Below are 26,197 nucleotides of genomic sequence, written 5' to 3' on the forward strand. Positions count from 1 at the left end.
ATAGATACAAGAAAATGAGTTGAAAATTGGCAAGCAATCACTACAAATAATTATCTAAAACACACAAAAGCAGACCTTATCTTCCACTTCATTGCTAATATTATGGTCACATTAGGCCGTAGTAGCAATGAAGCAACTGAAATATTATAAGATCAATACACCTTGCAACATGTGTGCCATGCAATGATCTGGAGGGACAGCAAATCATGTTTAACTAAACCCCAAGTTACCAACAACATTGAACAAATTATTATATAAAAGCATATTTGTCACGCAAAGGTAATGGAACTAAAACCAACCATTTTAACTCCTTAAATCCAAACTCCATCATGTGAACAATATTTGATTACATACACATTTATGACCTGATTCTTAAATAAAATAATGCTTAGGAATTATATGTGCTTTGGTATTATTTCAAGTTCAGGTCATTTGAGTTTTTTGATCAAGTTTTTTGAGTTAGGTCATTTCAAGTTTTAATTATTTTAAGTTTACTTGTTCGGGTTATTTTGGGTTTAAGTTGGACATGTTGGAGTTATTGACTTTTTTTATGATCAAAATGAGTTAGAATGATTCAAATTAATTGAGTTGAATTTTAGGGGTTGAGTCGACATTGACAAGTCTAAGCGTATATATATCTATTTGGTGAATCATATAATGTAACATTATTAAAAATAAAGTTATTTTTATATAGGGATAAATCTCAAAGCTACACATGAACTTTGGTCAAATGTGCAATGTTATACATAAACTTTGATTTTATGCAATTCTATACATGAAATTTTGATTTAATTTAATTTCCACAAAATATTAACACAATTATCGATATAATACTATTTTATGTTTACATATTGCATATAAAAATAATTATATTTATCAAATATACAAACAAATCGATATATTTATTTATTTAAAAATGCATAACTAAATCAAAGTTAAAGTTTTGTGTATATATTTGAACCACAATCCGAGTTTTATGTATATAATTGCACCAAATTAAAGTTCATGTATAAAATTACTCATTAAACCGAAGTTTGTATATAATTTTAATATTTTATCTTGGATTTTAAAAACTATAACATCACAAAAAAAACTTTGACGATATGGATATATACAGTATTTTAAACCTTAAAATCATAATTATTATTTTTATTTAGATAATCAAACCATGATTTTAAATTTGAAATATTTTATGATGTTTTCATCTCAAAATGTATGCCAATATATAGAAATGCTAAACAATATTTGTGCAAAACGATAGTTTTGTTTTTATAAAGACAAAAGAACACAACCTTGTGTAAAATGTAAGGCCAATATCAACCAAAAAAGAAAGGCAAAGTCTAGGACAAAATTAAAGGACGACCATATATGGCTAAGGAGGGGATGTGATGGGACCATCAAGCTTAGTGTGTGTGTTTTTGTAATAAGTAAGGACCAATCAATGATTTTTCTCAATCCTATTTCCCATAAGATAAATCACATGATTTCATCAAACGTTGGGTCATTGTCTGCTTCTTGTTTCTTTCTTCACTGTCAAAACAAAAACGAAAGCAGAATAGTGAAAGTATTCGTTGGTCGATTGTCTTAAAAAATTTAGTTTCTCCCACATTGAATGCTGGCCTTTTTTATGGTTCAAAAGCCCTGCAGCATTCATTTTTCAGCCAACTTAACTATATTCAATGTGATTCATTCAATAATATGATTCTTACATCTCGCAATCCCACCAACCTCGTAGAGTATTCTGTAAATTAGAGACCTACGATAATCAAATCCTGTCAACCAAAACTAGGGACCTTCTATCTTATTGTTATATCTCTTGATAAGATAACCAATAGTTAAGAGAAAATGATATCAATAGGGCGGTTAAGCTTTAGAGAATATGGAACCAACAAAAGACTAACATATGGCACCTCGAGAAGGGCCATTAACACCCTTTATAAATATTTAGATACTATTTATATTTAGATATTACAATTATTTTAACTTTATTTTTATCAAAATAATATTTAAATACTAACCCCTAAATTTGCACATGCTTTATAAAATTCCCTAAGATCTAGACTTTAGAATATCCCCCTCTCTCACACATTCTCAAATACTTTTCTCTCTTAAAAATCCATATTATCTCTTACACAATGGAATGAACCATGACCAACCACTGTAATCCTAATTTGATATCTATACATGTGAAACAGACCTATGGTTGAACAGAAATGGTTGTATTTGCAATTCCAAATTGTTGCCAGTATATGATGGTTACTGAGAGTAGGTGATCACCATTAAAGGCAAAACTTGCACATCAAATTCAATGGACTATGTGATTTGACTTTAATTCTAATTCTAATTTTAATTATAATCATCATACACCTTTCTTTTAATTTTATATTCCTTAGTTATCGTTTGTTTATATATCAATTATGAATGGAAGTTCCTTTCAAAAAGAAATAAAAATTATGAATGGAAGCTAGTCAAAGATTGTTTAGTCACACTTTATAATTTGCACCATAAATATATATATATTTTTCACACCATGTGAAAGAAAGAAAAATATATATAAAAAATAGTATCTGTTTTTTTATTATTTAAATTAATGACATGTTTTTTTTTTAAGAAGAAAGTAATGCTATAGTTTTTAAAAGGTAATGATAATTTTTTTTAATTCGTAATGACTAATTTTGTTTTTAATATTTATATTTTTTTGTTAAATCAATCTAAATTTTTTAAGTTAAATTTAGTCATTAATTTTTTAAAAATAAGCATATCGCTTGCTTGCTGATCAAAACATTTTTTAAAAAATGTTGGCGTGGTAACTTTCGTGTCTATCTGAATATGCTTCATGCTGATGTGGTATTATTTTGTCTTATATGTTATATTAAAAATATTTTAAAATTTAAATTTAAAATATTTATAATAAAAAAATCAAAAAGTTTAGCATGACATGCACGTGAAATCGTGGATTGTTACACGGACTACCATGCTTAAAACTTTAGTACTTTAGTCAATATTTCCATTAAGAAAATGATTTTAACTCCTCTTAAAAGATTGATGGTTAAATTCAACATTTTTTAAAAGGTTGAGAGACAAATTTAACTCAAAAAACAATAATGGTACTCAAATAAATAATAATGTAAACATTAAGGATTAAATTTATTATTATACTTTTTTTTAAGAATAGGTTTTAAATGATGTAGTTATTTTAGGGGTAGTTTTTTTAAATATATCATTTTATTAAAACATATTATATAAATAATTTAAAAGATAAAATTATATTATGTATATTTTAGGCCCTTATGTTTAGCATTTTGTTTGGTTCTTAAGGGAAATGTTGCATCTTAGTTTACTTAGTATGATTAATGTCCCATTTGCATTTGTTTAAGTTTTTATTTAATATTTTTTTTTAAAAGTTTTTTATTTAATTATGTTTGATTTTTATATGATTTTAGTATTTGATAATTAATTGATTATTTTGTAACTTGGATTAGGTTCATGAGAGCTTAAGGTTTGAGTCTGAGGACTGTAGGCAAAGAAATGGAGCATGGAAAACAAGCCGAGTGCCCCAACGTGTGATTGCATGATACTCCGTCGGCGCCCTTGCACACCAAACATTGAAGCCCAATCTCTCAATCGGTGCCCCTACGCAAATCCCAGTGCTAGCATGCATATTCTGTCTACAGTTTATTCAACTTTTAGGGGTATTTTGGTCCTTTATGAGTTCTACAACTTCGAGCAAGCTCTTCTAACCTAATATAGGTTAATTAGACAATATAAATAGGATATTTGGAGATAAAATTAGGGACCTTTTGCTAATTTCTAGCATTATAACTCTTTTATTTTTTATTGCGTTCTTTGCCTTTATGGATTTCTATACTCCCTTTTCTAGTAAAAAATTTATAGAAGTTTAAATCTATAAATTCATGAGATTTAATTTGTACTTAATTCTTCTTTATTTTTTAGTATTTACACATCTTCTTTTTAAATTACGATTGTTCAGATTTGTTAAATATATGGTTAGTATTTGATAACTTAAAATGATTGTCTTGTCAATTAGAATAATTAAATCTAAAATTGTTTAATTCATTCTAGTATTTGTGACGAACAGCACAATTGCGAAGTATATGATTGTGTGGCATGGATGCAGGGGCGAAGCCAGAAATTTTTTTAGGGGGGGCCGGATGAAATTTTAATTTTTTATAGTTTATATTTTTATAATTTGTAAATGATTAAATTGAATTTTTATAATTTTAGGGGGGCCAAAGTACAATTTTACCTTTACTAATTTAAAATTTTTAAAAAATTTCAAGGGCCTAAAATGAAATTTTCCATTTTAAGAGGGGCTGGAGCCCATGCCAGCCCCCTGGCTATGCCCCTGCATGGATGTGTGATCTAGCTTAGATAAACCTCATTAAGATAAGTTCGTTGGTTAGAATTAAGTCTCTCTCTCGTTCTTAATGTTGTCGGTAAGTTAAATATTGAGCGTTGAGTTACAAGGTTATTTATTGATAAGGGAAGTAATTTCAAACGAGTTCTCTCTTAGTTATCAAACAGGTAGGGAGAGATTGGTTGACCAGCGTTGAGTTAGCAACTAGAATTAATTTATTAAAGGCATTGAATATTGTGGAGTGTGCCTCACATTTTTTGACTCTTTCAACCACTTACCGTTACCCGTATCGCTACACAAGGACGTCAAAATCACAACACCTCTAACAAATGACAACGACGCAATGAGGAGTTTCTTGAGGTCACAACAATGGACAACATCATGACAAGACGATTTGGGACATTGCGACATGGCGACGTGTTCTCACATAAATCGGGTTTCTTTTCCTAGTTAAACTTTGTTATCTTTTCTCAGTTAATATTTAATTATTCTACGGATATTTTAATCATATATTCACACGAATTTCAACCTATAAAAGGGCCTTTATAACCTTATAATTGACATGGCGACGTGTTCTCACATAAATCGGGTTTCTTTTCCTAGTTAAACTTTGGTATCTTTTCCCAGTTAATATTTAATTATTTTACGGATATTTTAATCATATATTCACACGAATTTCAACCTATAAAAGGGCCTTTATAACCTTACAATTGATATCTTCATCACATTTAGATTAATAGAGTTTTGAGAGAGCTATAAGAGAATTTCATGTCTTAGTCGGAGAGCTTTGTTTCCGAGGTTTAGTGTTTATTTATTTTTAGTTATCTCCATCCTGCACTCAGTCAAATTATTTGTCGTTTAATGAAGTTTTCTTTACCTGTGGTTTTTATCCTCTTTGGAAGAGTTTTCTATGTAAAATATTTGTGTTCGATCTTCTCTATCTTTTTCTATTTCGTTGTTTATATGGGTTGATCCCCAACAAATATATAATTGCACCGATGATCAAATTTTGTGAATCAAATGGAGAATTTACATTTGGCTAGAGCTTTTCCTTATTAATTTTCCTAAACTTTTAATTATTGTTTTCTTCGTGAGTTTTTAATTTTTAATTTAATTTTTGTTTCTCTAAAAAAACCTTCATATTTATTTTACTTGTTTTATTCAAGAGATAAAATTATTATCAATAGATATGAATACGACCCTACTTGCTCGTATCTACTAGTTTTATATTTTCAAATAAATTTTAATTTTTTAATTCTCCATATTGCAGCAATATTTTTCAAATTCATTTAAAATATAACATCTACTAAATTTGAAACTTGAATTCACTTCCTATTTTCCATCTTCAAACAGAGACTTTCTATGTAAGAAAAACACTTTTTTTAATTTCATCCTAATTACTCCAAATGCATTCAAATTTTCTTGCTATCTACATCAACACATTTTTTATACATCCAATCATGAAATCTCTATAATCTTAATTTTATATTTTAAATCAATAATTTTATAGTTATGGGGCCTAATAAGGGAATAAACTATATTCAAATCTCAATGTTGTCCCCTCCATTTCCAAGGGCCACTATCCCAATGGTTGCACCAAACTTTGTGAATAGAGAAAGAGAGAGACTCACTACCAAGAAAAAACATGTAGCAAAGTGGTAAAATATTGAAGTTTTTTAAGTTTAAATTTCAGTGCTTTTTGATGCTTTATATATATTTTTATATAATATATATTTATATATAACTTACCTGTTTTCCCTTCAAAGTTTAGACTCCTATAAAAAGATTCCAACCCCATGATCCCTCTATTACAAAAATCCACTTTTTTAATTAAATACCATATGTCATGGTATTTTATGGAACTAATTTAGGGTTTGGTATATAAATCTTTTAATGACCTAAACTTTAGGGGGTGTGCTTGCCAAATTGGCAATTATTGGCAAAGTCCAAAGTGGGATCATGGGAAAAATTAATAAAATATTATGTAGGAAGAATTCTTATAATATAAACTATGTAAATAAAATAGCATGATGGAGATGGAATACCCTACTTAGCTCCCACTTAATCATTTCTTTTGTTTTCTTTTTCAAAAGAGAAAAAGGAACTTTTGAGGAAATCTTGAATATTGTATGCATATTATTTTGTCCCCTTCTATCAGCCATACCATGAAATTGTTGGTTTTATTAAATTAATATATCTGAAATGAATGCATAAACTTTTTCAAAAGAGAAAAGTTAACAATTTCCCTTGTTCATCTTTTAAATATATCTCAATTTGAATGTTGGGTTTTTATTTTTCGGTTTGAATCAGATAAGCAATCATCTAGAAAATTTTATAATTTATATAAACAATAATGTAAAATTTATAAATATATATAATAAAAAAATAGAAAAAATGCATCGAGAACATCCACCATATAGTGAACATTTTTATGTATTAATTTTTAAAAATTTATTTAAAAATTAAACGCGACTTTGAATGAAATAGTAAAGATTACGATATCAAGGGGTTCATAAATAGGAAAATAATGCGCTTCAGCCTACTCAAATTTATATCCTCTTGCATTGACAACAATACTTATACCAACCGAGATTGACATGAAATATGTAAATCAATACCCATACAAATAAATAAAATATCATTGTCATACATTAAAAAAAAATGCTCATGAAAGTTAACAGAAAAAGAAAGAAAAAAGAACTCAGTAGGTTAAAAGTCATGTTTGAGTTAGGGATTTTCATCCCCACTTTTGTTATCAAACTTAGACAAGGTCCAGTGGTTCTTTTCAGTTCCATTGAAAGCTCAAGATTACCAACAACACTGTTTATGTATATAAAAACAAAGTCTGTTAATTAATGTTTCTTTGTCTTTGATTTGAAGAAGCTGCTTGATGAAGAATGCTGTTTAAAAAGTTGGAATTGTACAGCATGAATGATTTAAGCAACGCCTTCAATTAGAATCAGGTTTTTTTTCCCTGGTATTTGATTTAATTAAATCAAAAGTCGAACTGTATTAACCCTTAAAATAAGGGTAAAGTTTTTTTTTCTTGTTGTTTTTTTTTCATTTACAAAATTTAAATTTAAAACTTTACTTAAAAAGTATCGAACTATTTATTACTCTATCTAACAATAATTTTATTAATGTAACTCACTTAAACAGGCACTATTAATTGAAGTTTGCCTATCACATTTTAACCTCATTTTGATTATATAAGTTAAAATTATTTAAATTTGAATTTGATCAAAAATTGAATGTAAAATTTAACCTCATTTAAATTTTTTAATAATAAATTATCCAAAACATGAAATAAGTAAAACTCAAAATGATTCAAATTCACCGAATCTTAATTCACCCGACCGAACCAAATTATCTTATTTAAAAAGGTTAGAGTAGGTTCAGTCGGTTTCCTTTTAATTTGCCCTCAATAAATTTACTTCAATTCAAAGTCTCGAGGGAATGACAACACAGCATGGTCAGTATCTTTATGATAAAGAATAAATCTATCAAAATAGTAATAATAAAGAATAAGGGTTAATTAATTTCACCAAACTTCCTCAAATTATGGTTTAAATTCAGTTTTACCCTCCATTTACACCCTTTTCCCCGATCACCCGATAGCTATAGACATTCATTAAATCTCAGCTTTTCGCATGGTAAAGCTCGGCCTCATGACCTTGTCTGAAAAGCAATACGTCTCACAAATACATCCTACAACACCAATCCCTTTAGGCAAACTCCAATAATGCCCTCGACTAACATTCACCACCTATGGATAGGGAACTCAATGGTTAGGATCTACACTCAAATATCATTCTTCTATAAATATTCTCTCGGCACCGGCGCAAAGACAAGCAACCCACATAGTCTATACTCTATCAAAACTTAAGCTCGAACTCTCAAACCACTAGTCTAACGGCTCTCTCCATCCATAGTATGCACTGCCTCAATTTTAATGGCTTTCCACACCCTATATGGTGTGAGCCGCCCCTGTTATACCATTCTACACTTTGTATAATCTCAATGTTATAACGGCTTCAAAATTGATCCTCAACTTCAAAATGTTTTAATTAAGGTCTCGAAATATCAAGTCCTTCCATCAATCTAACTGTTTGCTTAAACATTAAATGCCAACTTAATTATGATGTGGAGTGTATTTAAAACATGTGTGTACCAGTGCGTGATCAACCTGGTTCTCACGTCTTATGAAAAAGAAGAAAAAATATCCTCCATTAATTTTACTGACATTACATTTTAGATATGTTATATTCAAGCTTTTCATACAATGCGTAAACACGTACTTACGATTTTATTGATGAGTTTTAAATATGGATATTTGAAGTGAGCTTTAAACCTCAAGTTAATAGTGAGACTAACAGAACAACATAATTAATTCAATATTGATATGTTAAGAAATTAATTAGAAGATATAGCAGTTTGAGGACTAATTTAAAATTTGAGCCAATTTGAGGGATGTCAAGTGCTATTAATCCAAAGAGTAAAGATAGGAACTTTAGGATGTCAATGCAGGTCCTTTTTCCCCATTGCATTTAACTACATTTAATATTCTTAAACCACAAGATTAAACGCTTTTAATTAATTTTAAAAACATTTACCCTACAAATTAAATCTAAAAAAGAAAAATGGAAAAAAATAGGTATTAGCATTTATATAGTTATTTTCAATTTTCAATTTATTGATTTATTTTTAAAATTATATTTATTAATAGTTTACTTTTCTAATTTTAAATAATATTTTTATAAACATAAATTTAAACTAATTTATTGTTTTTAATAACTTAATTTGATATTTTATTTTATAATTTAACTTAAAAATGACAAAAATATTAAAATTTTCTTTTAAAATATCAAAATATTACATGTTAGGTACACAGCAATATAATTTGACACTAGACTTGTCCATTGACCGAGTGACTTGCCTAGCTAAGTTGGTTGAACTCGATTTAGGTTTAGCTTGGACAAAGATTTATTATTCCGGCTTAATATAAATTTAAATTATTTAAATTAATTATAAAATTATACTTTTTAATATTTTTTAATGGTTTATGTTCGTTTCATGGGCCATGTAAATTAATTGTTTTTGGATTCATGTCTACCTCTTCCAATAATATCATTTTCAAGGTTCAAACTTAAATTTTCTTCTTACGATAACAATGTGCTTTACCATTCTATCCAATAATTGTTGGTCTAAGTTTGTCTCAAACTTTAAAAAGAATCTTTTAAAATTCGAATGGCAGTTCAAATTATGAATTGAAATCAAGACTTTTAGAATTAGATCGATGATTGAATCGGTCAAGCTATTGGTTTGTTGATTCGACCAATTTAATCAATTTTTTCGGTTCGATTAAATAAATCAAAAAAATTTAAAAATCTAATTCAATCATTTTTTTCTCGAGTCAATCAATTTGTGCCGATTTTTAAATAAAATAATTTAATATCTTTCTTCGAACTAATACACCAGCTGATTTCCGGTCTGACCAACCAATCCTATTAGTTTCAAATAAGCTTGATGGAAACTCATCAAAATTTAAATTATGATTTAAAGACGAAAATAATATAATCTTTGTGAAGTTTGTCTAGTATGATGAGGTCATTTTTGTCATTCAACTTCACCCTCAACGACAGTATTTGTCATTTAATGTCCATTCACGATGTCCTTTCCCTTCCATTCCATTCTTCTCCCCTGCCAAAAACAAAAACAAACAACACAAAACAACAAAAATGAAAGCTCCCAACAAAATGAAACTCAATACAAACTTTTAGAATTTGAAGCGATATTAAACCCATTTCTTCTTCAAAAAAAGGGATCCGATAATGGCAAGTGGGTGGGTCAAATCTTTGCATTGCAAATCAAGAGCTTTTGAAGATGTTTATCACCCAAATCCCAAGCATTTAATACCCAGTTCTAGTTGTAGACGAAGCTCTCAAAGCATCAAAGATGTTATCAAAGCCACTAAGAAAATGCCCAAGAATTCAAACCCGAAATTGTTTCCTAGGTCCAACAGTCAACCCGAATCCGATTCGAATAACCCACCGCCTCGACCTCGCCGGAGTAGTTCTACTTCTACTACCACTACACGTTCTGTTCGGAACCCTGACCCTGTTTTGCCGTCGTTGACTGAGTTACCGGCGGGTCATCCTTCAAGGAATGTGGTTGAGATTATTTTTCATACGAGTTGGAGCCCCAAGGCTTTCACGGGTCGAATTGAGATGATTTTTAAAGTTCAAAACGGGCCGAGGACAGTGGCCCGGTTCGATGAGTACCGAGAGACGGTCAAAGCTCGGTCTGGGTCGGGTGGTTTGGTTTCTGGCGACGAGGAAAACGCGAGGTGCGTGGCGGATGGGAATGAAGTAATGCGGTTTCATTGTTTGGGTCCAACTCCGGGGAACTGTTCGATGAACGAAGCGTGGCTGTTTTCCAGCGGGAAAGGAGCGGCGATTTGTACGTATGCCGGGAGCGGTGAGGCCCACGAGAGCGCCGGTGGTGGGAAAGGGAGGAAAGCGATGTTGGTTTGCAGGGTTATTGCGGGTCGGGTCTCGAAACGGGTAGGGTTCGGGTACGAGTCATTGATGGATGGTCGGATCGGGTATGACTCAGTGAGTGGGGACAACGGCGAGTTGCTCGTGTTTGATCCACGTGCAGTATTACCATGCTTTCTTATTATCTACAAATTGTAAATTTTCCCTTAATTTGTTTTCTGTTTTATGTTTTTTTTTAATGAGGGGTGCATCGTCTTGGTTGCATTTTATCAACACAAGGTTTTTTTTTTTGGTTTAATTTTTCTCTTTTTTTAAATATATATAATTTTTTGTGATTATTATTAGTAGAATTAAATTGGGTTGATAGATGCTAATTCATCAATTTTGTCCTTTTTTTTTCATATTTTGGTATTAGATAGTTACATTTCAAAATTTTAAGGCTTAATGATAAAATATGATAAAATTTTACTATTAACGTTTATATGTTTTATCAAAATGACTTTAATTGTAATTTTTTAATTTTTTTATTATCAATCTTTGTTTTTTTTTTTAAATTATTATTTTTAAAACAAATTTGATGAAAATATGGCAAAAAAGTCAACTGTGGAATATATTTAATAAGATGTTCATGTGAAAAATAATAAAATAAATAATTCATAAAGTTAAAAAAATAATTCTTAATTTAAAGAAAGTAAACATAATTATTTTAAGAAAAGTTTCAAAATAAATGGATATATTTAATATATTCGGTTTAATTTATTAATTATCTTTTTGAAACCTTTAAATAAACGTTTATTTTCTTTAAATTAAGAATTATTTTTTTAATTTCATATATGATTTATCTATTTTATTATTTTTCATATGTAGCTATTTTGTTGAGTTGCCTAGGTAATAAATTATATCTCATTAAAAATATCACACATCATCCCTATTAATTTTTTTATCTATACTTTCATCAAATCTGTTAAAAAAAAGAGTTTGAAAAAAAGAACAAATATTGATGGCCAAAAAAACCTCAAAAATATAATTAAGATTATTTTAATAAAATTAGTGACCAAATTTACTATTCGGTCAAATTTAAACGAGAGTAAAATTTTTGGTTAAATTATGATTCAAGCCCTTATATTTTTGTACATTTAGAATTTAATATAAAAAATTAATTTTATTGAGATATCTCATTTTCGATAACTTATTAATTAACTCAATTTACCGTTTGGAATTTGGTAATTACTTTTACGTTATTGAATTTTGAATTAAAGTGGTGTTTATTGGCCATTTTGGCATTTGGATTTGGTGGAATATTTAATAAAAATTGACCTTAAGGACCAAGAAAATTTGATTAATCAACGTTATTGATTTGATGTCTAATTATGGGTCGTTGTGAAAGTTTGGAATACAAGTTTCAAGTTTGTTACAAATGTACTCACCTTCAATAGCATCCTAATTTTATTTTTATTTTTGAACATTTTTCCTTTTTATTTGTATGGGTTAAATTGAATAAAGATTTTCGTATTACACATAAACTCGTATTTGATATTCATGTAATTCATTTTTGTTAATGTATTTTTTTCTCTATCCTTTTTTTTGTGATGTTTGTCTATTTATATAATATGTGTATTGTTAATTGATAAGACATGCTAAGTAGATTTTATGCATATAGACACATATCCTACTCTAGATTTAACATGTGTTACACGTTCTCCTACATGTACAACTTTGCAGGGGAGTAAACTCGACGTGAAAGCTTAATCTGCGGCCTTGTGGGTTTGGACCGATATCGATCCAAACCCAAATGGACTTTGGACCGATAGTGGTAACTATTCTAACAATATTATAAAATTCCTAACTAAATGGAGTATCATTAAAGGATTTTGAATTGAGCAAAATGCAATCCAAATAATAATGTTTCAAGGTCCAATTACCTTTTATAATGATGATTTAGGATCCAAGAATAGATGGTGATATCCAATTGCATCCTAATGATTCTCAATGGAAATAAAAAGGGTTCTTAGATTATGATTTTGTTAAGAAAAAGAAGGAAAAAATAATACAAAAAGGCTTTTTAGGGTTATGGTTCCATATTCAAAGTTGTTGAATTAGCCAAAGATAATGATGATCTAAACCCTAACCACTTTTTTCCATCATCAAATAGTTGTTTGTTCAAATTTTGATGTGTACTTTTAATTTCTTTATTTTCAATTTTAAGATTAATTAAAAAAAGTAAAATTCAATAATAAAATTTGTATTATTTCCACTCATGGACGTGAATTCGCCCATATTTGAAGATCAATCTTAGGGAGAGTGAAATCGTAGAAGATTTGATCAAATTAGATCAAACAAATCGAATCTCTTAATTTCAAGAGATTGACTCGGATGACTTAAAGATATATCTTAAAGTTTTTTGATTTATCTTATATGTTATTAGGATATTGTTAGCTCTGACTACTTTGGAGGAGATTATTATTATATTTTATTTGTATATCACGAAGTTTAAAATTGTTTATATAGAGCATAGTTGTATAAACCAGATGAAGTGAGAGTTTAGCATTTATTTTGTTCAATTGAAACAGGTTATTGAGATAGCATATTGTAAGTAAAACAAATGAGTCAATTGATTTTACGAATTAAGTTTTTTAAAAAAAAATTATTAGAAAAAGATCCAAATCATAAATACAAGTGTGTGATAGTGATAATAGTAAATAATATGACTTAAATCATTCATTGTACGTGATCAATTGGGATATAATTTTCGACTCACACAAATAAATCAAAAATTTAAAAATTACAAGTAGTATGCCATATCTAAACCTTAATATCATATCAAAAGTTCAAATATGGAGATCGCTAGTAGGGATGAGTTCGGTTTCATTCAATTGAGTTTGCATTTTTATTTTCTGAATCATTCATGGTAATTCAATTCACTTATTTGTTTTTTATATTTATTTTGGTATTTATTTTAATAAAATGATTTTTTTATATAATTACATATGTGTTGATCCCCTCTAAATAATTTGATTTAGATTTATTTTGAGCCCTTGGTTGAAGAAGAGTAGTCGGGCTGTTTAGCAGCTGATGTCGACGAGACATATGCTGATGTTGGAAAAGAGATACTTAAAATTACTTCAACGTGGAACATTGAATGCTTGGCTGACATTTTCAGAAAAAAATGATACTAAACTGCAATCCTCACCTGCTCTAATAATCTCTTTATGCATTTACTGCCCTTGGGGGAGACCGATAATGAAAAGCTTGATAGGTGGCTAACAGTCACATCTTTCATCTCCACTTTACAACTTTTCTCTCCTATTACCCTAATCTAATACCATTTGCCTGCTAAATTTAGGAAACAATGCAATGCATTCATTCTCCAATTTCAGTTGATTTGGGTTCCTATAATTCAAGTTGTATTTGTTTTGGTTCTGGGTTGTTTCAAAATTACATCATTTGAAGTTTATAAGGGGGAAGAATTAAGTCGTATGAGTAAAATGATAGAGTTTGAAAGTAATATTTAATTTTTTCTATAAGTATTTGAATTGAATTTAAATTTAAAAAATTTATATTTTTAAGAAAATTTTATTTGAATATTATTCTCAATAAAATCGAATGAAGTTACTTAAAATTATATATTTAAAAAGAAAAAAAAAGTGAGTGAGTGAGTGAGTGAGTGAGTAAGTAAAAGATATATGAAAGACATTGGTTTCCAACTTTATTGTTGAATCATATAGTCAAAATCTATATACAAAACACATGCTATATGAAAAAGCGACATTTTAGCCACATCCAATTTCCTATTGTTGAGTCACTTTCCTTGTGCAACCATTTTCCTTTGTTTGTTAAAAAGGAAAGCATCACCAAAGGTATGGAAAGTGGTTTCAATTTGTCATTTAATTACGTGATTAGAGATTTAATTTTTATTTTGAAAAAATTAATTACGGTTGTCAACAATAAATATCTTAATTTCAAAAAAAAGAAAAAAAAGGGTGAGAGTATTAATGGCAAATCCTAATGTGGACACTCAAAGTAAGCATAATCTTAGAATTGGGCTAAAATAGGATTTATTTGGCACCCAAAGACAAAAGTTTCCTTCATTGCATTTAATTCTTGTACTCATTGGTCAGAAGATAGAATTTCTCTTCTGTCTATATTGTTATAAAACTTTTTTATCTATTTTATTATAAAATTTTTATTTAATCTAGTTTCTCGAGTTAACTTAACATAAATATAATTGAAATGTTACTTAAATTTAAAAGATTTTTAAAATCAAATTTTGATTCAATTCGATTCATTCACACATCTAGTTAGATTTATCCATGAGTAGGGTTACTCGATCTAGCCCGAAGGTTAGCTCGAAAAGTAAAAGAGTTTGGGCAAAATATAGACCCTAAAAATAGGTCTGAAAAAAATTAAGGCTTGTTTTCTAAAGGAGTCGGGCCTCGAGTAAGCTTTTTTAAACAAAAATATTTTTTTATTATTTTTCTATTATTTTGCTATTATATTGATACTATTTTGTTATTATTTGAATATTGTATAAGTCTTGTTTTATTATTACTTATTTTAGTGTTATTTAAAATTTTTTTCATTTATTAAAAGACATTTATTTTAATGTTATTAATATATTTGATGTATTATATTTTTAAAATTTATTTTTATATAAAAAATAATATAAATTTTTTTAATACAAATGAATTGCGACAAAATTTTAAACCCATAGATAACTCTTCGTTTAACTGATAATAAATTTTTATTTGGAAAGGGCCCATATGGATTTTTGGGCTGGCCGTTGTGTTCATAAATTATTTATCTAAAAGTGGGCCAGGAAAAACATGGAATTTTAGCCCAATGTAATAAGGAAATTAAAATTGTCAGAAGTGGGATTTGAACCCACGCCCTCTTTCGAAGACCAGAACTTGAGTCTGGCGCCTTAGACCACTCGGCCATCCTGACAGTTGATGTTACTTTGTCAAAGTTCTCTTTATACCTAGCTATGTTACCTCTTAATCGAAGCCAATTATTAACTATTTTTCTTGCAAATGTGAGGTTTGATTATAGAGTGTGAATAGGACATTTGTAATTGCATATATAAAATTTTAAATATAATATTTTAATATTTTATTTGAATAATTTAAGAGCTTAACTAATTTTTTAAATAAAAAATAGTTAGTATTAAAAATCTTTATTCGAATCTAAACTCAAAAATAAATAATCAGAAGTAAAGTCAAACATGAAAAATCGGGTTTTTTCTTTTATTATGTAAACGAGTTCAATTAAATAAGTTTAAGATGGCTGATAAACTCTTCAACAAGTTTAATTAAATGGGTTTTGTTTATTGATTCCGTTGAGAGCCTCAAGGGGTTCAGAAGGTGAAAGCGTATTCACCTATCAAGGAAACGTCAATATTTTCTCTCAAAAATTCATGAGACAAAATCTAAGTATAAAACCGAGCATAAACACTTCGAGCTCAATATCAGACCCATTGATCGAGGGACGACACTTTCCAAACTTCTCTTTGAGCAAGCCAGATCTATCCTCAACAATTAAATATATTACGATTATCTATAATACTAATTTAAATATATTATGATTATCTATAATACTAATTTACTAACATTAAATAAAAATATTTTATTAAATAATAAAAAGTAAATGTGTATATTCACGTGATGTAGAAATCTAGTGGTTTGAAAAATGTTCAATTAACCTAATGAAAAATACACTAATTCTCTAAGGTTTTCTTGTTAAATGATTTTTAAATAAAAAGGATGAATTTTAACCTTTATTATTTAAGAATATTATTAAATAAAATCATAAATTACACTATATTTTAATATAAATATGTGTTAAACATTTCATTATTTTTATATTAATAAAATATTTTAAATTATATTTTATATTAATATTTATATATTCATAGATAAATAATAGTAATCATATACTTGTCTTTTTTATTTAAAATTTGGTAAATATTTTTTAAAAAGTTTTATGATAGGTTCATAAAACATGAGGATGTAAGTGAGTATTTTATTTTTAAATTATTTTATACGATGCCGTATAAGATAAGATAATGTCACGTTAACTATAAAATATATCTATTGAAATTTGTCTAGTTAATTAAAAATAAAACGGTTCATGCCAATTTGAAAAAATAAGAGTCAAATTGACAAAGCTTAAATTTGTGATTAACATCGTATGAGGACAACCAAAGTTTCCAAGATCGGACCGATGGTTCAAACCACTGATTTATGATCCAATCAATATTTCAGTTCATTTGAATAAATTTTAAAAATATTTTTAAAAAAAAATGATTCAATTGTCAGTTTAACTGATTCACGAGTCAACCAATCCAACCTCTTATTCTAGACTAATATTCTGATTGATTTTCCTTCCAACTAGAATGATTCTAAAAACAGTGAGGAAAACCTAATCGAAATTTCAAATTGACAAATTTTGACAGAAAATACTTACTATTTTAAAGACTAAATTATTGCTTGGATGAAAATACTCAATAGGCGTCTTACTCGAGATCAATTAACCTCTATTGAAATTAATGTTTATACTTGTTTCTTTTTATGTTCTAGAATTGTTGAAACTAGGAATCATATCTTCTTTGAATGTGATTTTTTTAGGAAATTTTGGGAATTGGTATTACAACTTTGCAATATCAATAAAACTGTGGAATCTTGGGATCAGGAATTGGCTTGGGCTCTCTCCAAATTCGAAGACAAGTATCTTATTGTTGTTGTGCTTAAGTTGGCTTAGAATAAATTCACTCTATATAGTGCGAGAGAAAGATACTTTGGCAAGCCTTACTTTGTTAATGAAGATCAATTAAATGATACGAGGCAAATCAATCGAACATATGTTAATATTTAATATCAAAAATATCTTCTTCTTTTCTTTTTAATTCTGAGTTTTGGTACGATGGTAGAGTGTTCATCGCTTCAAGTGTGGTTTGAGTTTAAGTCACGATGTATGCGACTGAGGCATCCTAACAAACCGGTAGACTTGAACCTTGTTCCTACATGACCCAATCAATTCGATCAGGCACTTGCCATCTATTTTCATTATTCAACTCTTTGACAACACGAAAAATCAATTGTTTAACTCTTTGACAACATGAAAAAACCAAAAGCTCTACCCTCCCTCTCTATCTATCCAAGGGATGGAAGGGCGGAGGCCTTTGGTGTCTCCTCTAGTCAAGAATTGGGGCCTCATAATCACTAGCCAATATATTTTTCTTTTTCTCGTATGTTTTTCTTCATTCATGGTTCGATATTCTGGTGTCCTAAGCGTAGAGGAACAATACCAATCCATCCCGAACTTGGCGGTTAAACTCTACTGCGCTGACAATACTGTAGGAGAGACACTGCGGTAAAATAACTCAACGTTAGGATGATAAAAAGCTTAACACCTCTTATTCTTATTACGGTTAATTACATTGTCGTTAAAGTTTTGCTCTTCTCTTTTAATTCACTAAACAATTAAAAAAAATTTACTTTATTTTGATAACATTAAAAAATAAAATATTTAATATTAGAAATTAATTATATATATGTATGTGATTATTGTTCTAATTTCTCTTATGAGTTAAAAAACTTAAACCAAATGAGTTTCAAAGTGGGAAAAGGAAAATAAAATATAAACAAATGGCTATAAATTATTTCTCTCGGTGTGCTAAAATGAATATCTCAGCTATAAACCCGGCAATGCCACCAACCACTCTATCAGTCAAATCCCGCCACGTGGCGGTTATTGGAGCTGGTGCCGCTGGTCTCGTGGCGGCGAGAGAGCTCCGACGGGAGGGTCACTCGGTGGTCGTATTCGAACGCGGCCACGAAGTCGGCGGCACTTGGGTCTACACCCCTCAAGTCGAACCTGACCCTTTGGGACTAGACCCAAACCGACCCATCATTCATTCTAGCCTCTATAGCTCTCTCCGAACCAACCTCCCCAGAGAAGCCATGGGGTACATGGATTTCCCCTTCGTGACCCGACCCGGCGAGAATAGGGATCCGAGGAGGTACCCTGGTCATAGGGAAGTCTTATTGTATTTGAAGGATTTTGCAAGAGAATTTGGGGTTGAAGAAATGGTGAGATTCGAGACTGATGTGATTAAAGTTGGAATTTTGGGGGATGGGAAATGGAAAGTAAGGTCCAAAAAGTCCAGTTTTAACGATAATAATGAGATTATTAGTAAAAGTAACGCTGAATTTGATGATGAGATCTATGATGCTGTTGTTGTCTGTAATGGACATTACACTGAGCCTCGTATTGCTGATATTCCAGGTAAAGAAGGAATCTCTTTTGACCCATTTTTAAAGTAGAATACTTCTATGAATTGATGGGAATTTGATAGTGAATGTATGTGCTTTTGTTGTGATTAAGATACTTAGGTGAACAGATGAAATTTAGATTCATTTGAAGTGTAGCTAGAGGATCATTATATCGGTTTCGGTTTACCATTCATTTCATCATATGATAATTTGACAAGAAAGTGGAATTTTGATTCACATTTATGAAAAATGAGTTGTTTATATTGTTTATATGCTTCTTTGTTTTCTTCCAGGCATTAATTTATGGCCAGGAAAGCAAATGCATAGCCATAATTACCGCATTCCGGAGCCTTTTAGAGATCAAGTAGGTATCTGCTTTTTTACTTTTCTTTATCTTAGATTGTAGCTATACTGCATTGCAGTGTGGGATTTCCAATTTCCTAGGATTTGCTAGTCTCTATCGAGGGACCGGTTCTAGCCCTCTGTTTCTCTTGACAAACTCTAATCTTTGGCTTTGACAGGTTGTAATTGTAATAGGGAGTTCCGCAAGTGCAGTTGACATATGTAGGGACATAGCTCCAGTTGCCAAAGAAGTACATGTTGCATCTAGATCAGTGGCGGATGAAACGTATATGAAACAGCCTGGTTACGATAATTTGTGGTTCCATTCCATGGTACGTATATATATGTTTGATGGGATGATGATTGGATTTGAAATGTTAATATTTGGCAATGATGCAGATAGATCATGCACATGAGGATGGCATGGTGGTTTTCCGAAATGGGAAAACAGTGCTTGCTGATCTCATTATGCACTGCACTGGGTAATCTTCATTTCTTTTTTTTCCGTACAGGACACTGAAATAGTGTAGGAAAGCATTCTAATTTTTTATTGCTTCTTCCAAAAGGTACAAGTATCACTTCCCTTTCCTTGACACAAAAGGCATTGTGACTGTGGACGATAATCGTCTTGGACCACTATACAAGCACGTCTTTCCCCCAGCCTTAGCCCCATACCTTTCATTTATTGGGATACCATGGAAGGTGTGTTTCTATTCCTTTTATCATCTAAGAATTTCCCTTGTACTTAATCATTCTCATAATCACATTTTCACCAGATTGTTCCTTTCCCCTTATTTGAGTTTCAAAGCAAATGGATAGCCGGTATTTTGTCCGGTCGTATTACACTTCCATCACAAAAGGAAATGATGGAAGATATTCAAGCATTTTACTCGGCACTTGAAGATTCTAGTATACCAAAACGGTATACTCATTGCATTGGTCAATCTCAGGTACCATTTTATCTCATTATTGAGCTTATTCCATACTGTGAATCTGTCGTGCTATTTCTGTTTTTTTCATATATATGTTTTTTTGCAGGTTGAATACAATAATTGGCTTGCTACACAATGTGGTTGCCAAGGTGTTGAAAAATGGAGAGAAGCAATGTATTCTATGGCTTCGGAGAATCGGCGTCTTCTACCAGAGATGTACCGTGATGAATGGGATGATCACCACCTGGTTTCAGAAGCTTATGAGGATTTCATTAAGTACCCTTCAGCATCAAACCTTTAGAGACAAAAAATAAAAATAAAAATCAATTTACAATGGTGAAGGATGTCATTCACCCTGTTGTATACAACCCGGGTCTGTACCGTGGCAGGGTACTATTCTACCACTAGACCACTGGTGCTTGTGCGATGAAAGTCTCGATATACATAAATCTAGCACAAGAGTTACTAAACGAAGAGAATTGAAGGAGAATCAACTATATGAATTTTATTGAATATAGATCTTCCACTATCATCTATACATCGATTGCAACTATTCGTGCATTAGGGCTTTCAATTTTTTTTATGTTTCAAGTTAAGTTTTGACTAGATTGGGGTTCGGATTTTTTTATCTAAATCCTTGAATTTGTCAATTGTTTGTATATTGGAGTTTGAAAATTTTTTTTTTGTCACCTTAAAGTTCAGGTCTTAATGTGGAAACAATTGTTAAGAACAATTATCAAGTTCAAGGACTAATTTGGACAAAAAAAAGTTCAAGTCTCGATATTAGACCAATTATCAAATGGATGGACTAACTGGGACCAGAAAAAGGAAAGGTAAAACAAGTAAAGCTCTGTTAAGCGAATTTATAAAAAATAAATGCTGCTAGCAAAACCTTGATTACCAACAACCACTGACAACCTAATTGATATTAGTTAGTACTTTCTTTCCTCTACTTGTGCTGCACAACCAACCTCTTCAATAGAGAGTCCTTTAAGTTTGTAGCCAATGGCTTGTGGCTCGGTTAAGATGTCACCCACTTTGTGATAATGCCGTAAATTTGTTGGCAAACACCTTATTTAGTGCTGTTGCACCAACAGATTCAACATTTGAGCACCAAACACAGATATTGCAGCAATGAAAACAAAAAGAACTTCAAGGATCCATACTTTGCACTTAATGTGCGAAACAGATGGGAATAAACTTCACCAATAGGAATTGCATGAACTTTCAGATCATTCAATGACTATGAATGAACAGCCAAAAGTATTTTTCTCCCCAATAGGAAGTTAGGAGCTTCAGTTTGTAAGAGTCAAACCCGGGGAATTAACAATGGAGCTCTTTTTTCGGTTATCTTTACATGTTACATATGATTAAGGGAGGATCAAAAACTAAAGAGAAAGTGTGGGTTTTTTCTCCCCCCTAATAAAATGGGCTTCATTGGTGACATGTAGGCACATAATCATCCATGTTGGAACAGCGGGGGCGGCGGTGGTAAGCGATCTCAGGTGAGAAGGTCACGTCGGGGTATTCATTTGAAAGGCAATACTAGTACATTCAGGTATAAGGTTCACACAATTTCTCTTGAAGCCAACAGCTTGATGAATGTTTGATGACAATGGTGTTGGACCTCTATACTAGCATGTTGTCCCATCAGCCATAGCTCCCTTGTCTTTCAGTTGTTGGTGTTTACCCACTCGGGGTTTTTTCACCACAACTTTCTTAAGTTCTGCTTGATACTAGGTCCAGGGTTCGAATCTCGACATCCCCTTCCCTGCATCTTTGATTTAAAAAAAAAAAAAAAATTCTTAAAATCCATTTGAGCTGCAAAAAGGAATAACCTGCACCAGCCGGGAATCGAACCCGGGTCTGTACCGTGGCAGGGTACTATTCTACCACTAGACCACTGGTGCCCATATGTTTAGTAACAAATCTGTACTATTTATTTAATTAGTTCCTCCAAAACCTTGAAATCAGAGAAAATCACATGCTTAAACAAGTTCCCAACTCATGTTACATTAACAACGATGTCAGCTGACTTAAAATTAAATTGATATATTAATTAAATCTAAGCCTTCCCAACTAAGCTAAATAATGTAAATAGATGAAATGTCGTTGTCTCAGTTTTTCTTTTGTTCTACTTTGTCTCAGTTTTTCACATCTTTAACCATGTGCACAAAAATATCATTGTCCATTACCATTTCCTATGGTGGTATTGTCCCTTCTTTCCTTTTCCTTTTTGTTTTCTTTCATCAGTATCGTCCTTCTCATTTGCAATGTAGTTCAACATATTAAAAATATTGACCAAGGCGGGGTCGGGGAATCTATTATTGAATACTCGAGTTTGACATTTTTTTTTTAAATATGGTATTTGTATTCTTTTCATCTAACGTGGTATTTGTATTTGGTAGAAGTTATATATTTTGGTACTTGAAAATAACCAGGTTAACTTTTTAAGATTGATTTGATGAAAATTTATAATTAACTAATAATATTAGCAATTAACTTTCATGAAATCAACCCTAAGACTCGAATTAAGAAATAAAAAGTTAACATTGTTATATCTGAAAAAATTACAGTTTGACCCGTCAAAAAAGATAAAATTTTGATTTAATCTTAAAAGCTATAAAGATGTAAGGTACTATATTGGTGAAATTTTATTTTTAGTCCTTATAAAAATATACAACTTACTTTCAAAAATTAACTTTGCCCGTCTTTGAGTAGTAAAATGTATAACGTTTGCCAAATACAAATATTACACTAGAAAAAAAATATGGGTACCAAATTTTAAAAATGTGTCAAACTAAGGGCTTATTCTGCAGTGCTTAAAAAATGCACTTCTGGCTCCAAAAGTACATTTGTAATAAAAACTAGGCTAAACAAGCTGAATATATTAAACTAACAAAAAATTCAAGTGGCAATTTGCAAACAAACAACTAAAAACTTACAAATTGTTTCCAGTTTAGTCATGTGTTCATACATCGGAAAATATAAGGTAACAAAAAGCCCAAAATGGAAAATTTTATAGCTTAGTTTGTGCTGGCTTTGCAATTTCCATGATGTTACTGTCAAGTGCATGAACTTATCTTCCAACCAAACCTCATTTTTAATGTCTTTACTCTTATTTGTCATTTTGCTATTTCCCCCTTTAATTTGCCTTACATGCACCCTATAAAAAAATTTTAAAATTTAGATGAGAACATGGATGTCACCTAAAATTCAAATGCCACCATGGGCTATGGTCAACATTTCAAAAAGGCAGATGATAGTACCATTGTTAGCTTAATCATTACAAAACCCAGAATCTTGAAATTAAAAAGAAAATACCCCTCTTTGCTAATGGAGTGACAAACCTCAAAACTTTACTTAGCCTTCCATTTACTATTTGGCCATTGATCACTATGGATTAATTAAAGCAAGCATCCCTTTGGATGGTTGAATTTCATGCAAGCACAAACCATGAAAAAAAAGAGCCATGGTATCAATTGACTTCAAGTCATCTTTAGATGTGGAATGCCATACAAGTTCGTCATAATTATTATGTCCAAAACTTTTTTATTCACTCTAATCGTTGGAATCTACATAAATAAGGACGAAATAATCAAATTATAATCAAATTATAGGTGATCGTTTAAATTTTAATAATACTAAACTCTACAAAATTGGGGGAGAGCCAAAACTTCCCCCATAGATCATTATCATTATCTTCCTAAAAGCACACACGACAACATAAATATATATATTTGTTTATAACATTCAATTCAAAGGTGATCTATGAGGCACACCTTTCCTGCGGCTATTACTTTCAGCTTGTGGAATTAAAATGGAGCTTCTTTTGTTGGCCTTGCAGTTCATTGCATTGCCATCATCACCACCACCATTGCCAAAGTCATAAGCCATTTGAGGATCCTCTTGGAGATCTAAGAAGCTGAAATCAGTCCTGGTTTTGTATAAAAATGGAAGCAATTCATTGCTTGGGGGTTCAAGTTTTTTCCCATCAGACTTGGAACTCTCTATATGATTGATCTGCATGCATGTGAGAGAAGGAAAATTAAGTGACATGAACATGTTTTACTAGTGATTGGCTTAGAAGAAATGATGAACAAATGAACTAACCTTACAAGAGATGGAACAAAACAGAAATGGGTCTTGTAAGCTACGGTCACATTTTATACAGAAATTACCAGAGCCTCTAAATGGTCTTGACATTGGCCTTTCATTCAAAAACACTACTTTGGCACTGTTTGTTGTGTAAGGCTGTAGAGTTGAAAATTGATCATAAAATTAAGCCTAAAAAGAGGGGTTCTTTTTTACTGTTAATTCAGCCAAAGTTACTTACTTGAACAAGGGAACAATTGATAAACTTTTGAGCATCGCTCAACCTTATAACATCTTGATAAACATATCTTCTTATCTGTAAAAAGTGTAATAAAAAATCAAGCATTTGATGTGCAAAAAATGGGGCATTTATGGTACATATATAGATTAATGAACCTGTAAACGACGATGAGGACGATGAAGAGGCAAGCAATGAGGACATATAGTAATACAACAAGTCAAGCAAAAAATGTTCTTTTCATTTTTCTTAGCAGATTCATGGAGTAAACAAGGATCAAAGAATTTTTCACCAAGGAGAATTCCAAGCCAATGAGGAACTGATCTTGGACCAACCTGTAAAAAGAAACCAACTCTACAAAAATTAAACAAAACCCAAAGATTCCATGACATAAAAAAATTCCAGAAATTTAAGGTATAATGGAATTTCACCATGCTGTTGTGTGTGTGAAGAAGCAGGTGAGAGTGTCAGTAACGTTATAAAGAACAAAGGGGTCTTTTTTTAAAAAATGAAAATGGTCATTGATGATGAATGGAATGGCATTGAAAGAGAGAGAGAGGGAGGGGGCAAAAATGAAGAAAAAGAGAGAGATTTATGAAGAAAAGGGGGAAACGGCGCCTCCTTGACACTGCCAGCAACAGTCGGAGCAGGCAGCCACTGAATGGCAGTGTTGTTGCCAAATGGGGAAGATGGGGCCATAGGGTCCTCATTTAAAGCAAAGATGGAAAGGGGGTACACTAGTAGTTAGTTGTTGTATTTTTTTTTTGAATATCTATTGCAAATCTTTTTGTAGTTTTAGACTAAAAACCTATCAAAATTTCAATCTCCCCCTATAGTCATGTTGGATCCAGTTAAATCTAAATTGAATTGGGTCGGATTTAAACCTAATGGAAAGTTCTTCGATGCTGTTTACTTCGCGTAAATGATATGAATTTGCTAACAACTTTTTAATTTAGTGACAAAAGTATTATGTTGTGAGGCATAAGAGTTTGGGTTCAATCCTTGTTAACTCCATCTTTTGGCCTCAATTATAAAAAAAAAATCAATACCTTATTTAAAAGGCATTGAACTACTTACCATTTGACCCCAGAGATGAGCAGGTCTAAGCCCATTTCTTCGTACCGTGCACTATCTTTTTGGGGTACATTTATAATTAATTCACATGCATAAACCTTACTTATAAGGCATCAAACTACTTGTCATTTGACCCCATAAGATGAATATGTCTAAGCCCATTTCTTAATATTATGCACTAATTTTTTTGGTACATTTATACTTAACTCACACACATTGATTTGAATTTGAGACCATACTTAAAAAGGCATCGAACTACTTGGTATTTGACCTCTAAAGATGAGTAGATCTAAACCCATTTCGTCATACTTAGCACTATTTTTTTTTCTACATTTTTAATTGACTCACACGCCTCAAATTGAACTAAGCAA

At 30.7% G+C, this 26,197-nt stretch overlaps 3 protein-coding genes and 2 non-coding genes across 6 annotated transcripts; 2 read left to right on the forward strand and 3 right to left on the reverse strand.

The window, feature by feature from the left end:
• Nucleotides 1-10,054: 10,054 nt before the first annotated feature.
• LOC121223593 (uncharacterized) lies at nt 10,055-11,213 on the forward strand. The gene has a single exon (XM_041105381.1). The coding sequence runs from the start codon at nt 10,210-10,212 to the stop codon at nt 11,071-11,073; it is 864 nt and encodes a 287-aa protein (XP_040961315.1). The 5' UTR covers nt 10,055-10,209; the 3' UTR covers nt 11,074-11,213.
• A 4,522-nt stretch (nt 11,214-15,735) lies between these two features.
• Nucleotides 15,736-15,819, reverse strand: TRNAL-CAA (transfer RNA leucine (anticodon CAA)). Its single transcript has one exon. It is a non-coding gene; the product is annotated as a tRNA-Leu (tRNA).
• A 2,677-nt stretch (nt 15,820-18,496) lies between these two features.
• Nucleotides 18,497-20,957, forward strand: LOC107944621 (flavin-containing monooxygenase FMO GS-OX-like 4). The gene is made up of 7 exons (XM_016878431.2): nt 18,497-19,158; nt 19,439-19,509; nt 19,667-19,819; nt 19,887-19,969; nt 20,054-20,189; nt 20,264-20,437; nt 20,526-20,957. The coding sequence occupies exons 1-7, from the start codon at nt 18,519-18,521 to the stop codon at nt 20,718-20,720; spliced, it is 1,452 nt and encodes a 483-aa protein (XP_016733920.2). The 5' UTR covers nt 18,497-18,518; the 3' UTR covers nt 20,721-20,957.
• A 1,301-nt stretch (nt 20,958-22,258) lies between these two features.
• Nucleotides 22,259-22,329, reverse strand: TRNAG-GCC (transfer RNA glycine (anticodon GCC)). The gene has a single exon. It is a non-coding gene; the product is annotated as a tRNA-Gly (tRNA).
• Nucleotides 22,330-23,318: 989 nt separating this feature from the next.
• LOC107944622 (protein RGF1 INDUCIBLE TRANSCRIPTION FACTOR 1) lies at nt 23,319-25,469 on the reverse strand. Of its 2 annotated transcripts, XM_041105391.1 has the most exons (6): nt 25,184-25,436; nt 24,911-25,087; nt 24,756-24,830; nt 24,533-24,673; nt 24,202-24,442; nt 23,319-23,585 (listed from the first exon to the last, which is right to left on the reverse strand). In XM_041105391.1, exons 1-6 carry the CDS (start codon nt 25,184-25,186, stop codon nt 23,575-23,577), a joined length of 648 nt encoding a protein of 215 aa, XP_040961325.1. In that variant the 5' UTR covers nt 25,187-25,436; the 3' UTR covers nt 23,319-23,574. The 2 variants fall into 2 exon arrangements, with proteins under 2 accessions (XP_040961325.1, XP_016733924.1); XM_016878435.2 differs by lacking the exon at nt 23,319-23,585 and having other exon boundaries at nt 24,015-24,442; nt 25,184-25,469.
• Between the last annotated feature and the right edge of the window lie 728 nt (nt 25,470-26,197).

This window comes from Gossypium hirsutum, chromosome A03 (assembly GCF_007990345.1).
Source record: "Gossypium hirsutum isolate 1008001.06 chromosome A03, Gossypium_hirsutum_v2.1, whole genome shotgun sequence".
Taxonomy (NCBI): Eukaryota; Viridiplantae; Streptophyta; class Magnoliopsida; order Malvales; family Malvaceae; genus Gossypium; species Gossypium hirsutum.